The sequence below is a fragment of the Rhamphochromis longiceps genome, linkage group LG6 (genome assembly GCF_057381845.1).
Source record: "Rhamphochromis longiceps isolate RC_006_pf linkage group LG6, R_longiceps_female_GT1.1, whole genome shotgun sequence".
NCBI classification, from domain to species: domain Eukaryota; kingdom Metazoa; phylum Chordata; class Actinopteri; order Cichliformes; family Cichlidae; genus Rhamphochromis; species Rhamphochromis longiceps.
The window spans coordinates 38371675-38386736 of NC_140562.1; the positions used below are offsets into that span (position 1 = coordinate 38371675).

Consider the following 15062-nt stretch of genomic DNA (forward strand, 5'->3'; position numbering starts at 1 on the left):
TTGGGAAACTAAATACATCACCGGCTTTGTGATGTTTTTGTAGGAGCGAAAGTTGCTAGAGGAGAGAGTTGCAGACTTCAGTGCTAACCTGGCAGAGGAAGAAGAAAAATCTAAGAATCTCACTAAGCTCAAAAATAAACACGAATCCATGATCTCTGAATTAGAAGGTAGTCACCTTGTATGCATTTGTAACGGTACTCATATCACATTTCTCATACACATCATTGAGTGGTATCTCTCTCGCACTAGTCCGCTTGAAGAAAGAGGAGAAGACCCGTCAGGAGCTGGATAAAGCTAAGCGCAAACTGGAGGCGGAGTCAAATGACCTACAGGAACAGATCGCTGACCTACAGGCCCAGATCGCTGACCTCAAAGCTCAGCTTGCAAAGAAGGAGGAGGAGTTACAGAACGCCTTAGCCAGGTAGTGTCAGACTGGTGTATTTATTTCTTCAAAACAACACTAAGTTCTATCAGTTTTAATAGTTTAATATACTCTTGATTCTCACAGGTTGGAAGATGAGTCTGCCCAGAAAAACAATGCTCTGAAGAAGATCAGAGAGCTGGAAGGACACATCTCCGACCTGCAGGAGGACCTAGACTCTGAGCGGGCTGCCAGGAACAAGGCCGAGAAGATCAAACGGGACCTTGGGGAGGAGCTGGAGGCCCTCAAGTCTGAGCTAGAGGACACTCTGGACACCACTGCCACACAGCAGGAACTAAGGTTACACAAATATGTATTCAGAGGAATTTATAATACATTCACCTTTTAGATGATGAAGCTATCTTAGAGAAGAAAAAGATGACTAACAAAACATAACCAAAAAACAAAATGTGCATGCTTAAAAAAATACCTGTATTATCCATGTATCTGCCTACAGAGCCAAACGTGAGCATGAAGTGACCCAGCTGAAGAGAGCCATTGAGGAGGAGAACCGGACCCACGAGGCTCAAATACATGAGATGAGACAGAAACACACTCAGGCTGTTGAGGAGCTCAGTGAGCAGCTGGAACAGTCAAAACGAGTAAGGCCACTATTTTATGAATCATTCTTAATACCCAGCTGTCATTAGCTTTTTATTTCTTTAATTTCGTGTTGAGGATTCTCTTTATTTTCCTCTGCTCAGGTCAAGTCAAACCTGGAGAAAGCAAAACAAGCTCTGGAGAAGGAAACGTCAGAGCTAACTATGGAGGTACGCTCACTGACCCAGGCCAAGCAAGATGGGGAGAACAAGAGGAAGAAGCTAGAAGGTCAGGTGACGGATCTTCAGTCCCGCTTCAACGACAGCGAGAAGCAGAAGGCTGAGCTGACAGAGCGCTGCTCCAAGATCACTGTAAATCACTTTCACTAATTATTTAACAACTGGAAAAAAATGTGAATCATTAAAAAAAGAATGCCACAAAACTACGCTTGAAAAAGTAACAAACACATAATTTTTATTCCTGTACAGATTGAACTGGAGAGTGTGACAAACCTACTGAATGAAGCAGAAGGAAAGAACATCAAACTGAGCAAAGACGTGGCCAGCCTTACCTCCCAACTCCAAGACTCTCAGGTAACCGAACGTTTACTCTTAACATGTTGTTAATAACACCACACAAACATTTAGTCTTTGCTGTGACGATGAAATATATTAAACTTTAGAACAAACGCACTGACTACTGAACTCTTGTGTCTAACAGGAGCTGCTGGCTGAGGAGACACGCCAGAAATTGCAGTTCTCCACAAAGCTGCGACAGGCGGAAGACGACAAGAACAGCCTACAGGAGCAGCTTGAAGAGGAGATGGAGGCAAAGAGGAACGTGGAGAGACACGTGTCCACTCTCAACATCCAGGTCAGAGGCCGAACTCTGTTGATTAAGACTTTAAGAGAAATTGGCGGGAGCAAAATAAAGATAATATGATGGGAAAAAACTGGAGCGATATTGGAGTGAAGGTTTACTGTAAGCTAAAGCTCATAACAAGAAAACACTCTTGTACCATGTAGAAGATTCCTCTCTGTTACATAACAGTTTTGCTTTGTGTGCAGCTATCAGATGCAAAGAAGAAGATGGATGAAATGTCAGGCAACATTGAGCTGCTGGAGGAAGGAAAGAAGCGTCTGCAGAGAGATTTGGAGGCAGCGAACACTCAGTATGAAGAGAAGGCCTCAGCATACGACAAGCTGGAGAAGACCAAAAATCGTCTGCAGCAGGAGCTGGAGGACACGCTGATGGATCTGGACAACCAGAGGCAGAACGTTTCAAACCTGGAGAAGAAACAGAAGAAGTTTGACCAGGTCTGCTAAACCAGAAAACAAGCTTTTAAAATATCATTCATGGGATTGAGCCTGTTTTTAGAATTTCACAGTTAATTGTAGTCAAGATTGTGACTTTATTATATAAGATTATATGCACAGTAAAACAGATTTGTTAAATTCATAGTTATTTGTTTCTTTGATCTCCAGATGCTGGCCGAAGAGAAGAGTGTCTCCAGTAAATATGCAGACGAGCGAGACCGTGCTGAAGCTGAGGCCAGAGAGAAGGAGACCAAAGCTCTGTCCCTGGCAAGGGCTCTAGAAGAGGCTCAGGACTCCAGAGAGGAGCTGGAGAGAGCCAACAAGGCCCTAAAAGCAGAGATGGAGGACCTGATCAGCTCCAAGGATGATGTGGGAAAAAATGTTAGTGTTGGAACATCTTTCACTCACTTGGCACTGGTCAATAGATCTGCAGGCTGAAAGTCTGTAGTTACAGGTATATGTTTACAGTGTCTAGAGCTTTCCAGTTAATTTAAAATGTATTGATGGAAGGTCCATGAGCTGGAGAAGTCCAAACGAGGCCTGGAAGCCCAGGTGGAGGAGATGAAGACGCAGCTGGAGGAGCTAGAGGACGAACTGCAGGCGGCTGAGGATGCCAAGTTGCGTCTGGAGGTCAACATGCAGGCTCTGAAGGCCCAGTTTGAGAGAGACCTCCAGGGAAGAGATGAGATGGGAGAGGAGAAGAAGAGGCAGCTGATCAAGCAGGTAAATAAAAGCCTTCATTCTTATACCAGAAGGATGTGAATGATTTATTATCAAAGAATGCTATTTCAGCGTCAGTAATCATTGCAATGATGCACACTGGCTGCAGGTCCGTGAGTTGGAGACGGAGTTGGAGGATGAACGTAAGCAGAGGGCCACAGCAGCAGCAGCCAAGAAGAAGCTGGAGATAGACATGAAAGATCTGGAGGGACAGATCGAGACAGCCAATAAGGGACGTGATGAGGCTATCAAGCAGCTCCGTAAGCTCCAGGTCAGAGCAAAGGACACTGAGAAAATTCAGCACAGAAGAATTTATATAAATACTGTATGGGTCTTTTAGTTTTCACTGTAATTTTTTAGATGCATATTTACATTAAAGCATATGTTGTAGTGAAGGTTTTTATTTTAAAGGTAAAATGTTTTTGGATTTTTTTTTAACTTGGAAGCAAACACATGTAAAACTTAACTTGTTGTTTTCTTGAAATAAACTTGTAGATATGTAGACAAACATCTTCTTAAGGGAAAATTCCCCGGTTTTGGCTAGTAACTGTGACTTTAAAGGGAAATGTCAAAACACTAAAATAAGATATGATCACTAAGAGAAGCACTTGAAAACAGGACTTGGTATCATCAAACACAGATCATCTGCCTCAAGTATCGTAAATATACTTGAAACATTATCTGATGTCTTTTCTCTGTTTCTCTTCATCCCTCCAGGCCCAGATGAAGGACTACCAGAGGGAGCTGGAAGATGCTCGTGCTGCTCGAGAAGAGGTGCTGACCACCGCAAAGGAGAGCGAGAAGAAGGCCAAGAGTCTGGAGGCTGAGCTCATGCAGCTACAGGAGGTAAGGCTGTCGATTCCTAACAAGGCAAGAACCTCTCTGGGAGCCGGGGCTCAAAATAATGAATGTATGTGTTTGCAGGAACTGGCTGCAGCTGAGAGAGGACGGAAGCAAGCAGAGGCTGAAAGAGACGAACTGTCCGATGAGCTGGCGAGCAACACCTCTGGAAAGTAGGTGTAGAGTTCACTCTGTTGCTTTGTCTGTGAAGTGAACCATGAAAAAAAGATGGTGGCATTTCTTACCATGCTCTCTGTGCTCAGGTCAGCCTTGTCAGATGAGAAGCGTCGCCTGGAAGCTAAGATCGCCCAGCTAGAGGAGGAGCTGGAGGAGGAGCAAAGCAACATGGAGATCCTCAATGACAGGCTGAGGAAGAGCACACAACAGGTGATAAGACTGTAGCAGACATGATTCATGAAGTGTTAAAGCACTGGGCAGAGTTCTCATCCCTCTCTTTGCACGTACTCCACCCACAGGTGGATCAGCTGAACAATGAGCTGCAGACGGAGCGCACCACCTCCCAGAAGAACGAGAGCGCTCGGCAGCAGTTGGACCGCCAGAACAAGGAGCTGAAGGCCAAGCTCCAGGAGATGGAGAACCAGGTCAAGTCCAAGTTCAAGTCCTCCATCTCTGCCTTGGAGGCTAAAGTGGCACAGCTGGAGGAGCAGCTGGAGCAGGAGAACAGGTCAGGGACACATAAACACAGAGCATACCGTATGTTTGATGAATAAAAAAATATTTACTTTTTTTGGTGGTTTTACCTTCTTTAAATTGTATCAGCTGTACTCATATTCATTTCCTCTTAACTCTTGTCCATCTTGTCTCAGGGATAAGCAGACAACTGCCAAGAATATGCGCCAGAAAGACAAGAAGCTCAAGGACCTGATGTTGCAGGTGGAAGACGAAAGAAAACAGGCAGAGCAGTACAAAGACCAGGTACAGTCACGGAAACGTTTTTGTGCACGAACAAGAAAATAAATGCAGCTTTGATTGTGCTTGTCAGTGCCGAGTTAGCATATTCGCTTTGTTCACTCACCAGGCGGAAAAGTCAAACACTCGCATGAAGCAGCTGAAGCGGCAGCTAGAGGAATCGGAGGAGGAGTCTCAGCGTGCCACAGCAGCCCGCAGGAAGCTGCAGCGGGAGCTGGATGAAGCCACTGAGGCCAACGACGCCATGACCCGCGAGATCGGCTCTCTCAAGAACAAACTCAGGTAGGATAAAACGCCAAAGGGTCGTTCTGCTGATGGAGGTGATGTTCACCTGCTATTTCCATGATGCCACAACAGGACACAGACATTGCAGTAAGAGGTTGGGATGCTGTGTAAAATGTAAATAACTGAATGTAATGCTTTGCAGATCAGTTTAACCTGAAATACTACAAAGACAACAGGCTAGGTCTCCATGGTAACTTAGGTTTTAACATGACATAACCTGGTCGGTTTCAGAGTTTTGGCTTAAAATCAGCTGGAGGAACCACATTTTTATTATTACGTTTTTTTAAACCATGCTTTGCTTGCAGTATAGACTCTGTGGTGAAGCACTATGTTTTTATATACATACCTTACTAAAACCCCTGAATGAAGCTCAACTGTACACAGCACTATGCTCATCTTATTTGCAGCCCGAGTGTTAGTGAGGTCTTTATCACCAGCTCCTTTGGTGGTACTCAATGTATCTAATTTTATGCAGAGCAAGTAAAGAAGCTAAATGGCACCAGCCCCCCTCCCTTTATATGCAAGAACACTCAGAGCCTGAAGCAGAAACTCTTTCACTTGAAAGTTGACTGTTAAATAATTTTCATGGTACCAGTTACCTCTGAATGAGGATTTAGGTTTTGTCGAGCCAGCTAACACAAAGAAACTCTGGCTTCGCTGAACTTCCTTCGTAGTAAAACCCTTGAGTCTCAAACTGTGCTGTTGGAAGAAGGAACTAAACCTGTTAAACATATTTTTGACATGATTCTCGCATCAAAATTTAAAAAACTGTATATTTGAAAAGCAAAATTAACAAAATTGCTCAGTTTCAAAAATCTAAATGTCGTCTTTTCTGCTTCTTTCAATCAAACAGGCTTCGAGTTATTTGCAAATCTTAGCATTCTGCTCTAACATTTTATAAAGCATCCAAACTTTTTTGTAGCCACAGTTGTACACAAACAACAGTTTACAGATTTGCCAAACTGTAGACAGGTTAAAGCACATTTATTAGTTTTAAATGCTCTCAGTTAAGCTACATTTCAGTGCTACAGAGCATAATTAATGTCATTCAAAGGGATGTAAATGAACACTTGAAGCATTCACATTCTTTCTAAAGTTGATGAGCGGAAACAAAACAATCATGTCCATCTCTATTCCAGAGGCAACCCTGAACCCAAGGAGTAACGCAGCAGGTATCTCTGCGCCTAAAAGTTACCCCATCACTATTTCTCATTAACATACCATAACTTTTCATTCCCCGTGCACACCCTTAATGCTCTCATTTCTTTCACTGAGCCTAACTGAGGGAAATGTGGCTATCAGAGATGTAACTGAAAAATTCTGAGTCCCAAGTCATATTGCACCATTTGGTTTCCATTGTACCCATTTCCTGGGGTCATATTTTTCCTCAGTGCTTGGTTTAACTGCCGTAAACCAAACTCATTTTCCTGACCAAGGAGTTAAAATGAGTTACAAAGATAACCAGCGTGCTTTACCCGTAACCGAAGCACAACCTGTACATTCTGTACTTCATCAACGCTCCTTTTGCAGTGTGCAAACACCCAACTGGTTTTCAAATGAACTTAACCAACACAGAGCCTATTGCATCCCCTCACTGTGACAATGTTTCTTTCTGTTTGTGTCTTGTGTACTTTTTTGTCCTATTTTAGGCGTGGAAATGAGCCCCCCTTTAGCAGCACACCTCGGCGCATAGGCGGAGGCCGAAGGGTGGTCGAGGATGCCTCAGAGGAGGACACCGACTCCCAAAGCGACTTCAATGGAACAAAGTCCGCTGACTAAGGGACTTTTTAAAAAACCATATATGAGAAATACTGTTCAGGGCAAAGCCTGCCACTTAAAACAAAGAAAAAGCCTATTATGCTATCTATCTGTCCTCTTGTTTCAGAGCACCTTTTCTTGACACAAAAACAATCAGGACATGATTTCAACTTAGTGGGGTCGTCTAGTGGTTATGCTTTTGTGTGATTTGCTGGTTTTTTTTTCCCTTTTCTATTTTCACTGTTTGTTTTTTTTTTACTGCACTGACACAAACATAGGAGCCTCTAATTAACACCCACTTAGTACTTAAAGCAGTGACAAAGTGTAAATCTACAGATGTAGAACTATTATCAGTTACCGTCGTCCTGTTGCCTGTGACTGCTGTTATTGTTCCAGAGCACCACTCTAGGGTTTCAGATTGGATGCATAGACAGATATTTCAATCCCCAGTCTGCTTCTAGTCAGCAGTGTTGTTTATTACCCCCACCAAGGAAAAACATTTTTAGCTTCCGTCATATTATTTGTGCCTCTCATGTGTCCAAACCTGTTTAGAGACGCGGTTTATGAAATGTTTGAGGTCAGACAAGGTTTTCGGTTACTGTTAACCAGAAAACTGAGTCACATATCAACATGGAGCACTAAGCAACGCTCAGATCTTCTTTCAGTAGCTTTCCTTTCTCCAGATTTACTGTACTTAGAAACAAAAAGTCCCTGATCACCCTAAACTAAGTCAATCTCATTTTATAATTTTCTTTGTATTCAACAAATGTTTACATGGCACTTTTTGTATCCATTACCTATTGAACCACCTGCACAAGAAATAAAGAAAAAAAATAGTTTGACTTTCTCCTTTTAATGTTTCTGTCTTGGTCAGTAACTCACTCACATTATTCACATCTGCTCAGTTTAGTAGAAAAAGAAAAAACGACTGCAAACCAGCAGGACGAAAGTTGGGTATAGTACCTCAGGCACAAACAGTTTAAAGTCAGCCTACAGAAGCAGCTGCAGGCGTCCTAAACAAACAGCCAGTACACAGTGATTACAAGGATTACAACTGGAAGTAGCTCAAGGAAGATTAAAGGGGACCAGTTATGCTTCCCTTTACTTTCTGTCACACTTATAGACGAAACAAGGCCAAAGTTTCTGTCTACTCTGTATGTCGTTAAAGAGGATATCCTTAATGTGTTCATTTCAGTGAGGTTCAAAACTTCCGTTTAGGAGGGAGCAGACATAAGAGAAAAAAAAAAAAAGCTGGCCTAAATTAAGATCTACAATAACTTGTTTCAGGCAGTGGATAAACTCGGACTGTAAAAAGGTCCTGAATGAGACAAATGATGATTATTTTTAACTGTGTGACCTTCATAGCGCCTCGGTTACACTCAAGAACATTAATATGACTGTAGAAACAAGCATTACAGGCCCCCTTTAAACTGTCCTGCAAACAGGAGGACCTCCAGATTTCAGATGTTACAAGTTAATTCCTACACAAAGGCTACAGTGCAGTATACAGTGATAGCTACTGTATAAAGGTCATATTTAGATATGCAACTTTAATATTTGCTTAATGAGCTGCTGGATGGCAGTAGTGACAAGATCCATTTAAACAGAAACATTTCAGGGAAAAGCATAGCTGTCACATCAGAATCGCTCCATTTCCTAATTTCAAAGTCTTCTTTATACCTACACAAATATACGAACAGTGCTAATTTGACCATTTCAAAATCTATTATTGCTTATCATGTTTACCATATGTCCACCATGTAAGTCTAAGTGGCAGAAAGAGATACTATACATTCAAGTGCCTGTCTAAAATATACTGTCAGCTACCATCAGTAAAAAGGTTTATGATAACATTAGATCATAAATCTTCAGCATGATAAATTTTATCTTTTATAACCCCAGTAAAGCAGAAAATAGTTGGTGTGTGAAATGGTTGGAGGGAGGTAATAGGAAGGACCCGAATGATAACGAAATGGGGTTGGGGGGTATACTAAATGCTATTACTTTAACCACCATGAAGTCAAGTGGCACCCCTCACGATGAAAATCTGACAGAGACGATGATCTGTTTCGGTATTTTAACACCTGGATCAGCCGTGGCACTGCAGCAAAGCGAGAGCCCAAAAACTGAAGAAGTAACAGCAGTGATGAAGGCTGGCTGAAATACTAACGCCAATTCATGGCAGGAAGTAATTCATTGTCAGCTCATTCATTCACCCAGTCTGAAATATTTTTAAACCAAAATATCAATCTGTGTTCTTCAAGACATGATGGGAAACGATAAACACAGAAAAGGCCAATGACAAAGCTAAACCATGTTTTTCATATATATCTCAAAGAAAAACAAACCTATTGCTTTTGTTATTTTCAGTTTTCCCATTTATCACAGCTTTGGTTTTGACTTGGTCACAAACACAATATTTGCTCAACTTTTCCATAAACAATACTCCAGATTCTTGGTCCCTATACCAGGGTCACTTTCCAGTGCTTTTAATTATTAAAACTGTTCCTTACATGGATAATGATTAATAGGCTAGTGCACTAGATTAGTGATGTAGGAGCAGAAATGTTTACAAAGCCCTGCTGTGCTTGATCCAACCACAGAAAACACAGAAGGTCCATGAGTTTTTTTTGTTTTTTTTTAAGTTAGCCACCACAGCATTAGAGATATAGTGGAAGATATGCTGCGAATGGTAGGGTCCACAGGATGTAGTGCTGCCTCCTGTGATATGGTGTGGTACAAGCCTGAGAGAGCAGAAGTTCGTGTGTTAATGGGCAGAGCCTCTCTCTTTGCTCAGTGAGGGCACGGTGCAAGGACAATCAGCAGGACGTACGGCGACAAGGAAGACAGCTCAGCTCAAAGTCCAGGGGTGTCATATGAGGAAGGTCAGGAGGGAGAGAGAAAGGAAGGGTTTTTTCCCCTCCCCTCTCATAGCAGTATCTTGACCCCTCCCTGTGGAGACTGGGCACCATGGGAGATCCCTCTTGGAGGAGCTGGTCCAAACTCTAACCGTTTCACCAAACTGAAAAACAAAGTTCAACTCATGAGCTAAAGCTGTACATTCAGAGTCACAATCTTTTTTCAAATGTAGTTACAGTCAAAGGCCTCAAGGCTTTGCATTTGGACTGTTGCCATCTTGTTTTTTGTTTGTTGTGTTTAACAAGCACAGGGTGGTTCTGACTGAGAGACCCATAACAATGCTTGTGAGTTAGTGGCTTATTAAACAAAGTTAGGCAGCCAGACCCTAAAGCATATCCTGCTTTATCATTCATTTCACATCTTGAATGGAGCCAGAATGCACAAAATAAACATCATGTTTGTTCAGTAAGACTTCAAATTAATGAATGACTTTATAAAGTCATCAGGAACATTTTTACTCATGTCATAAAAGTAAAGAGGGGAGCATCATTCTCCCATCGACCTTTTACAGAGTTCATTTTGCAACCCCCGGAGACGCCCCCTGCTGGCCATTACATCATGACATTACACATGTCACTGCTTGGGTTTAGCCCAACTTCATCTGGCTTTTCAGGCCCAGAGGCCACATCCATTTTTAACTCTGTTCCCCATAAAGATGACATTTGACGGCACCCCTGTGCTGGTGTTTTGACACCTCAGTATATATTGATAGACGTGGAAAAACAACCGTTGGAATAGTTTCCAGGTTTTGTGATGGGTAGCTGGACAGGCAGAGCTCACCCCCTCAACTTCTGATGCAAACCCGGCCATTTTGTTCCATATGCAGGCATGAAATATGACAGTAACTGCTCAGATCATAAAACAGCTTGAATAATTTCTCCTAGGAGAAGGTAAAGACTCTATGCATAGTCTATACAGGTTATAACTGGTGTAGAGACCTATATATGCCAACATTCAACTACACATTACCTCATGTATTACATTGTTTAGCTACAAACACCATTATCACCAGTTATCACTACCAGTTGGCAAAGTGGTAAAGATAAAAGGCACCTAATTTAAGGAAGTAAAATTAAAGTATCATGCAGATTCTGAAATATTCAAATAGCCATTAAGTTTTATTAAATTCTGTTAGCATGCAATAAGCTACTAAACTTTTTTCCAGGGACAATCAACAAAAATAGAATAATAAAACTCTAAAATACCAAACAGCAACTTTAAGAGCTGGAAATTAGGCAAACAGAGAAGTAACAAGGTGCAATCTGGATCCATAAGAAGGCCAATCATAAAGTATGCAGATAGCTAGACGTGTATTACTCAAAACAGATCTTCTACTGTAAACTCATGATGACATTCCCTCACCTGTCATACTGAGAAGGAGGGCTCAGGCCCACCGCCTGGAGCTCAGCACCTGCATCTAAACCCGAAGGACTGCCAGGACCAACTGTAAGCGCCGGTCTGTTGACGGATGTGTCGTACACAAAGTCTCGACAAGATGCCAACTTGGACTCCAAATTCTGGCAGGATTAAAATAAATAAATACAGAAATCAATAATAAAGACATACAAACCAACATAGCACTTTCAGTACAAGTATTAACTTTCTTACTCCAACTTTTCTGAGTAGTTCCCCAACGATGTTGAGTGCAGATATTCTAGCCGATGTAGTAAGCGGGGTTCCTGTTAGACTATCGCCTAAAACAACAACCACACATAAGCTGATAAACACATGTTTTTTTAGTATAGAGGTACTTATTAAGATAGAGTTTTATATTACCTCTCCGGATGTTGGAAGCTGGGGTTGTGACATATGAACTAATAGGTTTGGAGGGTGTGACGGGGATGGAAGGATTTCCAGCTGAGGGTAACATCGTATCAGGACGATCTGTGTCTTTGCCCAGGCTGCTGGATGGCCGTCTCTCCTTCTGTCGTACAGCCAGCTCATGGCGAAGGTCTGCCGCAAGTTACAGAAGTAACAGAATTTAAACCATCTTCTAACCAACCACCTATTATAGTTTTTCAGAAGTAATTTATATTTGTGGAAAAAGCTGGCATATGGGGCAGGCAAACATGATCAAAAACAAAAGTAAAGGTGACGCTGGTTGCACAATGAAACCTGACGACCAACTGCCGGTTCAGTTTCTCACAGCACATTAAAAGCACATACAATATATTAACTGTGATAGCGTTCCACACTTTAGAAAGATTCACCAAGTGAATTTCCACACACCATATAACACTAAAATATATGCCTATAGCTGTCTGTGAAGACCAGTTAAGCATAGACTCATAAACACTTATAAAACCCATTAAATAATTTTACCTAGGTTACTAGTTAAAACATATCCTATAAAATTATTATATATTAACAGTCAGGTGTACAATAAACGGGAAGAACAGGACATAAATAAAAACAGGAACTGCTGAATTAATCAAACTATCAAAATTCACTGAGTCAGTGATAAGAGAAATCAGCAGTTCTTGTGAACCTGAGAAGCTGCTTTGAGTGGATGATTGTGTGTACCTCTAGCTTCGTCCTTGAGCCTCTGAACAGACTCAAGCAGGTTCTCTTTCTCATCCAGCTCACTTTCAAGAAAGGCGTTTCTCTCAATGACCTGGTTCATCCGCTGCTCAAAGTCCTCCAGAGACATGATGGTAGCCCTGAGACAAGCAGAGAGGACATATTATGCAATATTGTTTATATATTGGCAAGTCTAACAGGCACAGCATGGCTGTGTGAACATGTACCAACTTTTAAGCACTGACCTTTTGGTTCTCTCCAGGTCATCATTGGATTGCTCTAACTCTCTGATATACTTCTGCAGATGATCTCTAACTGCTCTGGTCTCTCCCAGCTCTTCCTCAAGTGTTGATATGTGCCTCAAAGCATCAGAATGCTGGACTTCAAATTTCTCCTACAAAAAGCACAAGAACAAATAAATTGAAACTGACAGTGTCAGCTTGGCAAGGTCATGGCAAATTAATCAACACAGCTGCCGTTCATATTTTAATAAGAAAAGCTGACTATTTTATTAAACGTTGAGACAATAAACCCTTTAAAAAGTTCCCTCTCCCCACATTTGAGCATTTTTTGAACACACAACTGAATTTACTTTCTCCACTATGCTTATTTCCCCATGGACCACTGACTAAAATAGCAGTCAGCTGCTTTATACCCAGGCAGCAATTTTCCTAGTGGCAGTAGCAATAACAAGCTGAATGTTGGTAGGCTAAAAGCTGCTTGTGTGGGGTGTGTCTGTTCCAAATCCTCAATGTCACTAAGTGGAGCATCAGTGCTTGTGTCCCTCTATTAAGGGGCCACAGCCTACTTAAAATCAAGGTTGTCTACCTTTATGTTTTCCAGTTCTACACGAAGCCGGTGATTATCCTGCAGGAGCTCTTTGTTTCGACCCTCACATTGCTTCAGCTCTGTCTCAAGCTCAGCCTCATAGTCCCGACTCATCTGCTGGAATTCCTGCAGCTCCTCTTGAGCCTCCTCAGCCCTGGTGACAGAGCAATGTACAACACCTCCAAAATATCAGCTCAGCACATGTTAAGAATTATATAACAATAACTGCAGAAAGTAATTTCCTAAAAGTAAGTCCTCCGATTGTATGCCTTTTTTTAGTACCTTTGCTCGTATCTCTCTGCTTGCTCCTTCCAGAAGCCCAGCTCCTCTTCTAGGGATGCAAACTTGCGTGTTGTCGGCTCTACCATGTCTGCTGCTCCGAGTAAGGATGGAGGGAGGATTCAATCAAATTATAGCTTTCTCCTTTCTTAAATTACGTGGTTGTCTCACTTGGGGACACATCATTACAAAACCGTTAGCGAGTGCTAACTTTATTAGCTAACACAAATTACCTCCGCCGAACAATTTCCTTCACATACTTATGCCAAAAAAGGGATAACCAAAAAAATAGTTTTAAAGTTTATTTGTAGAATAGTAAAAAATGAAACGGAAACTTTTAAATCTAAATGCAATGTCAGAGAATGCATATGGCCCGGCTAAGTTTTTAGCTAACTTAAGCTAATATAGGCAGCTAACCGATCTAGTTCGATATGTGATTCTAAAGCTGCTCTAAACGGAACTAAACACACTCACCTGCATATGAAGGAACGATTAAAGCATGCTACAGCTAAGGGAATGTACTTCGATGTGATGATATTTTTTCCGGATTTATTGAGTATACGTATTGAGAATTGCACAAACTAATCCTTCGTTACCACGTCGATCGTCTCGCCAACCAAATAAATACGAACATTGAGTTCGTGAAGCTCATTGGGCAACACAGATGACGTTTTTAAAGATTAACCAATCATATGATTTAGCAGACCTGTAGGCCGGGAAGGCGGAGCCTCAAGCACAGTCCGTTGTTTCTGCTTTGTAAGGCGTTTATGATATTTCATACACTGCATTTATAATAAAAGAAATTATTGTATAGCCCTCACATTTAGATTTAGATTTTCTTTTTTTTGTGTGTTTGTTTTTTGTTTCAGTATTCTGCCCATATTACTACACCGACTGTCTGACAGGGAAAGTGAAATGGAATTGAAGCACTTTTTTCTTAATACATGATAAAGCGTAAAATGTTCTTGAGCTTTCATTCAGTCATCATTTATGTATGGGAAACATACAATGGTAGTGGCTCCACTGATGCTTTGTGTTATAAAAAAACAACAACAACAACTGTATTTCAGAAATGGCTGAGCTACTGTGATTTCTCCAAACAACTATCTCTAGGGTTTACAGAGTGCCTATACTACTTTAAACTAATAGGAAATAACTCAAATTACCACTTGTTCCAACCAATGTATGCAGAAGAACATCTCTGAATGTACAGCATGTCCAGCCTTGAAGCAGACAGGCTACAACTATATAAAATCACAGTGAGTGCCTCACTTGTCAGCTTACAACGGGAAACTGAGGCTACTCACACAGGTTGATCATAACTGGACATCAGTTTGGAAAAAAGTTCTGATGAGTCTCATTTTCTGCATTCAGACATTCAGATGGTAGGGTCAGAATTTGCCATGAACAGCATGAAAGCATGGCTCCATCCTACATTGTATCAATGGTTCACACTGCTGGTGGTGTAATGGTGTGGAAGATATTTTGCTGCCACATTTTGGTCCCCTTAGTACCAGTTTGGCATTGATAAAACACCACAGCCTACCTTCAATATTGCTGATTTATGCTATGATTTCAGTATGGATCAAAATCTCTATACCCTGTTGAATAGATGTCATTATAAATTAAGGCAGTTCTGAATGCAAAAGGTGTCCAATGTGCTACTAATAAGTTGTACCTATTAAAGTGGCCATGAGTGTGTATTA

At 41.5% G+C, this 15062-nt stretch overlaps 2 protein-coding genes across 6 annotated transcripts in view; one reads left to right on the forward strand and one right to left on the reverse strand.

Annotated features, from left to right (window-relative positions):
* The window catches only part of myh11a (myosin, heavy chain 11a, smooth muscle), a 32431-nt gene extending 25503 nt beyond the window's left edge, over positions 1–6928 (forward strand). For 3 of the 4 annotated variants that reach the window (XM_085410618.1, XM_085410620.1, XM_085410619.1), the window contains 18 exons: positions 44–167; positions 250–421; positions 509–721; positions 879–1023; positions 1126–1332; positions 1450–1554; positions 1682–1834; positions 2029–2277; positions 2446–2658; positions 2788–3000; positions 3107–3268; positions 3715–3843; positions 3922–4010; positions 4101–4224; positions 4314–4522; positions 4665–4773; positions 4877–5049; positions 6702–6928. In XM_085410618.1, the coding sequence (XP_085266744.1) occupies positions 44–167; positions 250–421; positions 509–721; positions 879–1023; positions 1126–1332; positions 1450–1554; positions 1682–1834; positions 2029–2277; positions 2446–2658; positions 2788–3000; positions 3107–3268; positions 3715–3843; positions 3922–4010; positions 4101–4224; positions 4314–4522; positions 4665–4773; positions 4877–5049; positions 6702–6831 (2919 nt within the window). In that variant the 3' untranslated portion in view covers positions 6832–6928. Of the gene's footprint in view, positions 1–43; positions 168–249; positions 422–508; positions 722–878; positions 1024–1125; positions 1333–1449; positions 1555–1681; positions 1835–2028; positions 2278–2445; positions 2659–2787; positions 3001–3106; positions 3269–3714; positions 3844–3921; positions 4011–4100; positions 4225–4313; positions 4523–4664; positions 4774–4876; positions 5050–6191; positions 6225–6701 lie in introns of all 4 variants that reach the window. The other variant, XM_085410621.1, reaches the window with a different exon arrangement.
* A 715-nt stretch (positions 6929–7643) lies between these two features.
* LOC146668656 (nuclear distribution protein nudE homolog 1-like) lies at positions 7644–13976 on the reverse strand. Of its 2 annotated transcripts, none has more exons than XM_085410622.1 (9): positions 13831–13976; positions 13360–13450; positions 13078–13231; positions 12495–12643; positions 12253–12389; positions 11506–11682; positions 11338–11423; positions 11092–11246; positions 7644–9832 (listed from the first exon to the last, which is right to left on the reverse strand). In XM_085410622.1, exons 2-9 carry the CDS (start codon positions 13443–13445, stop codon positions 9739–9741), a joined length of 1038 nt encoding a protein of 345 aa, XP_085266748.1. In that variant the 5' UTR covers positions 13446–13450; positions 13831–13976; the 3' UTR covers positions 7644–9738. The 2 variants fall into 2 exon arrangements, with proteins under 2 accessions (XP_085266748.1, XP_085266750.1); XM_085410624.1 differs by having other exon boundaries at positions 13360–13526.
* Positions 13977–15062: the final 1086 nt, after the last annotated feature.

Excerpts from the sequence above, each read along its gene's own strand:
- LOC146668656 (XM_085410622.1), bottom strand. The coding sequence starts at position 13,445 with ATGGTAGAGCCGACAACACGCAAGTTTGCATCCCTAGAAGAGGAGCTG. Across the intron at positions 11,247-11,337 it reads AACTACTCAGAAAAGTTGGA|AATTTGGAGTCCAAGTTGGC; the intron begins GTAAGAAAGTTA and ends TAATCCTGCCAG. Across the intron at positions 9,833-11,091 it reads CCTCCTTCTCAGTATGACAG|TTTGGTGAAACGGTTAGAGT; the intron begins GTGAGGGAATGT and ends TTTGTTTTTCAG.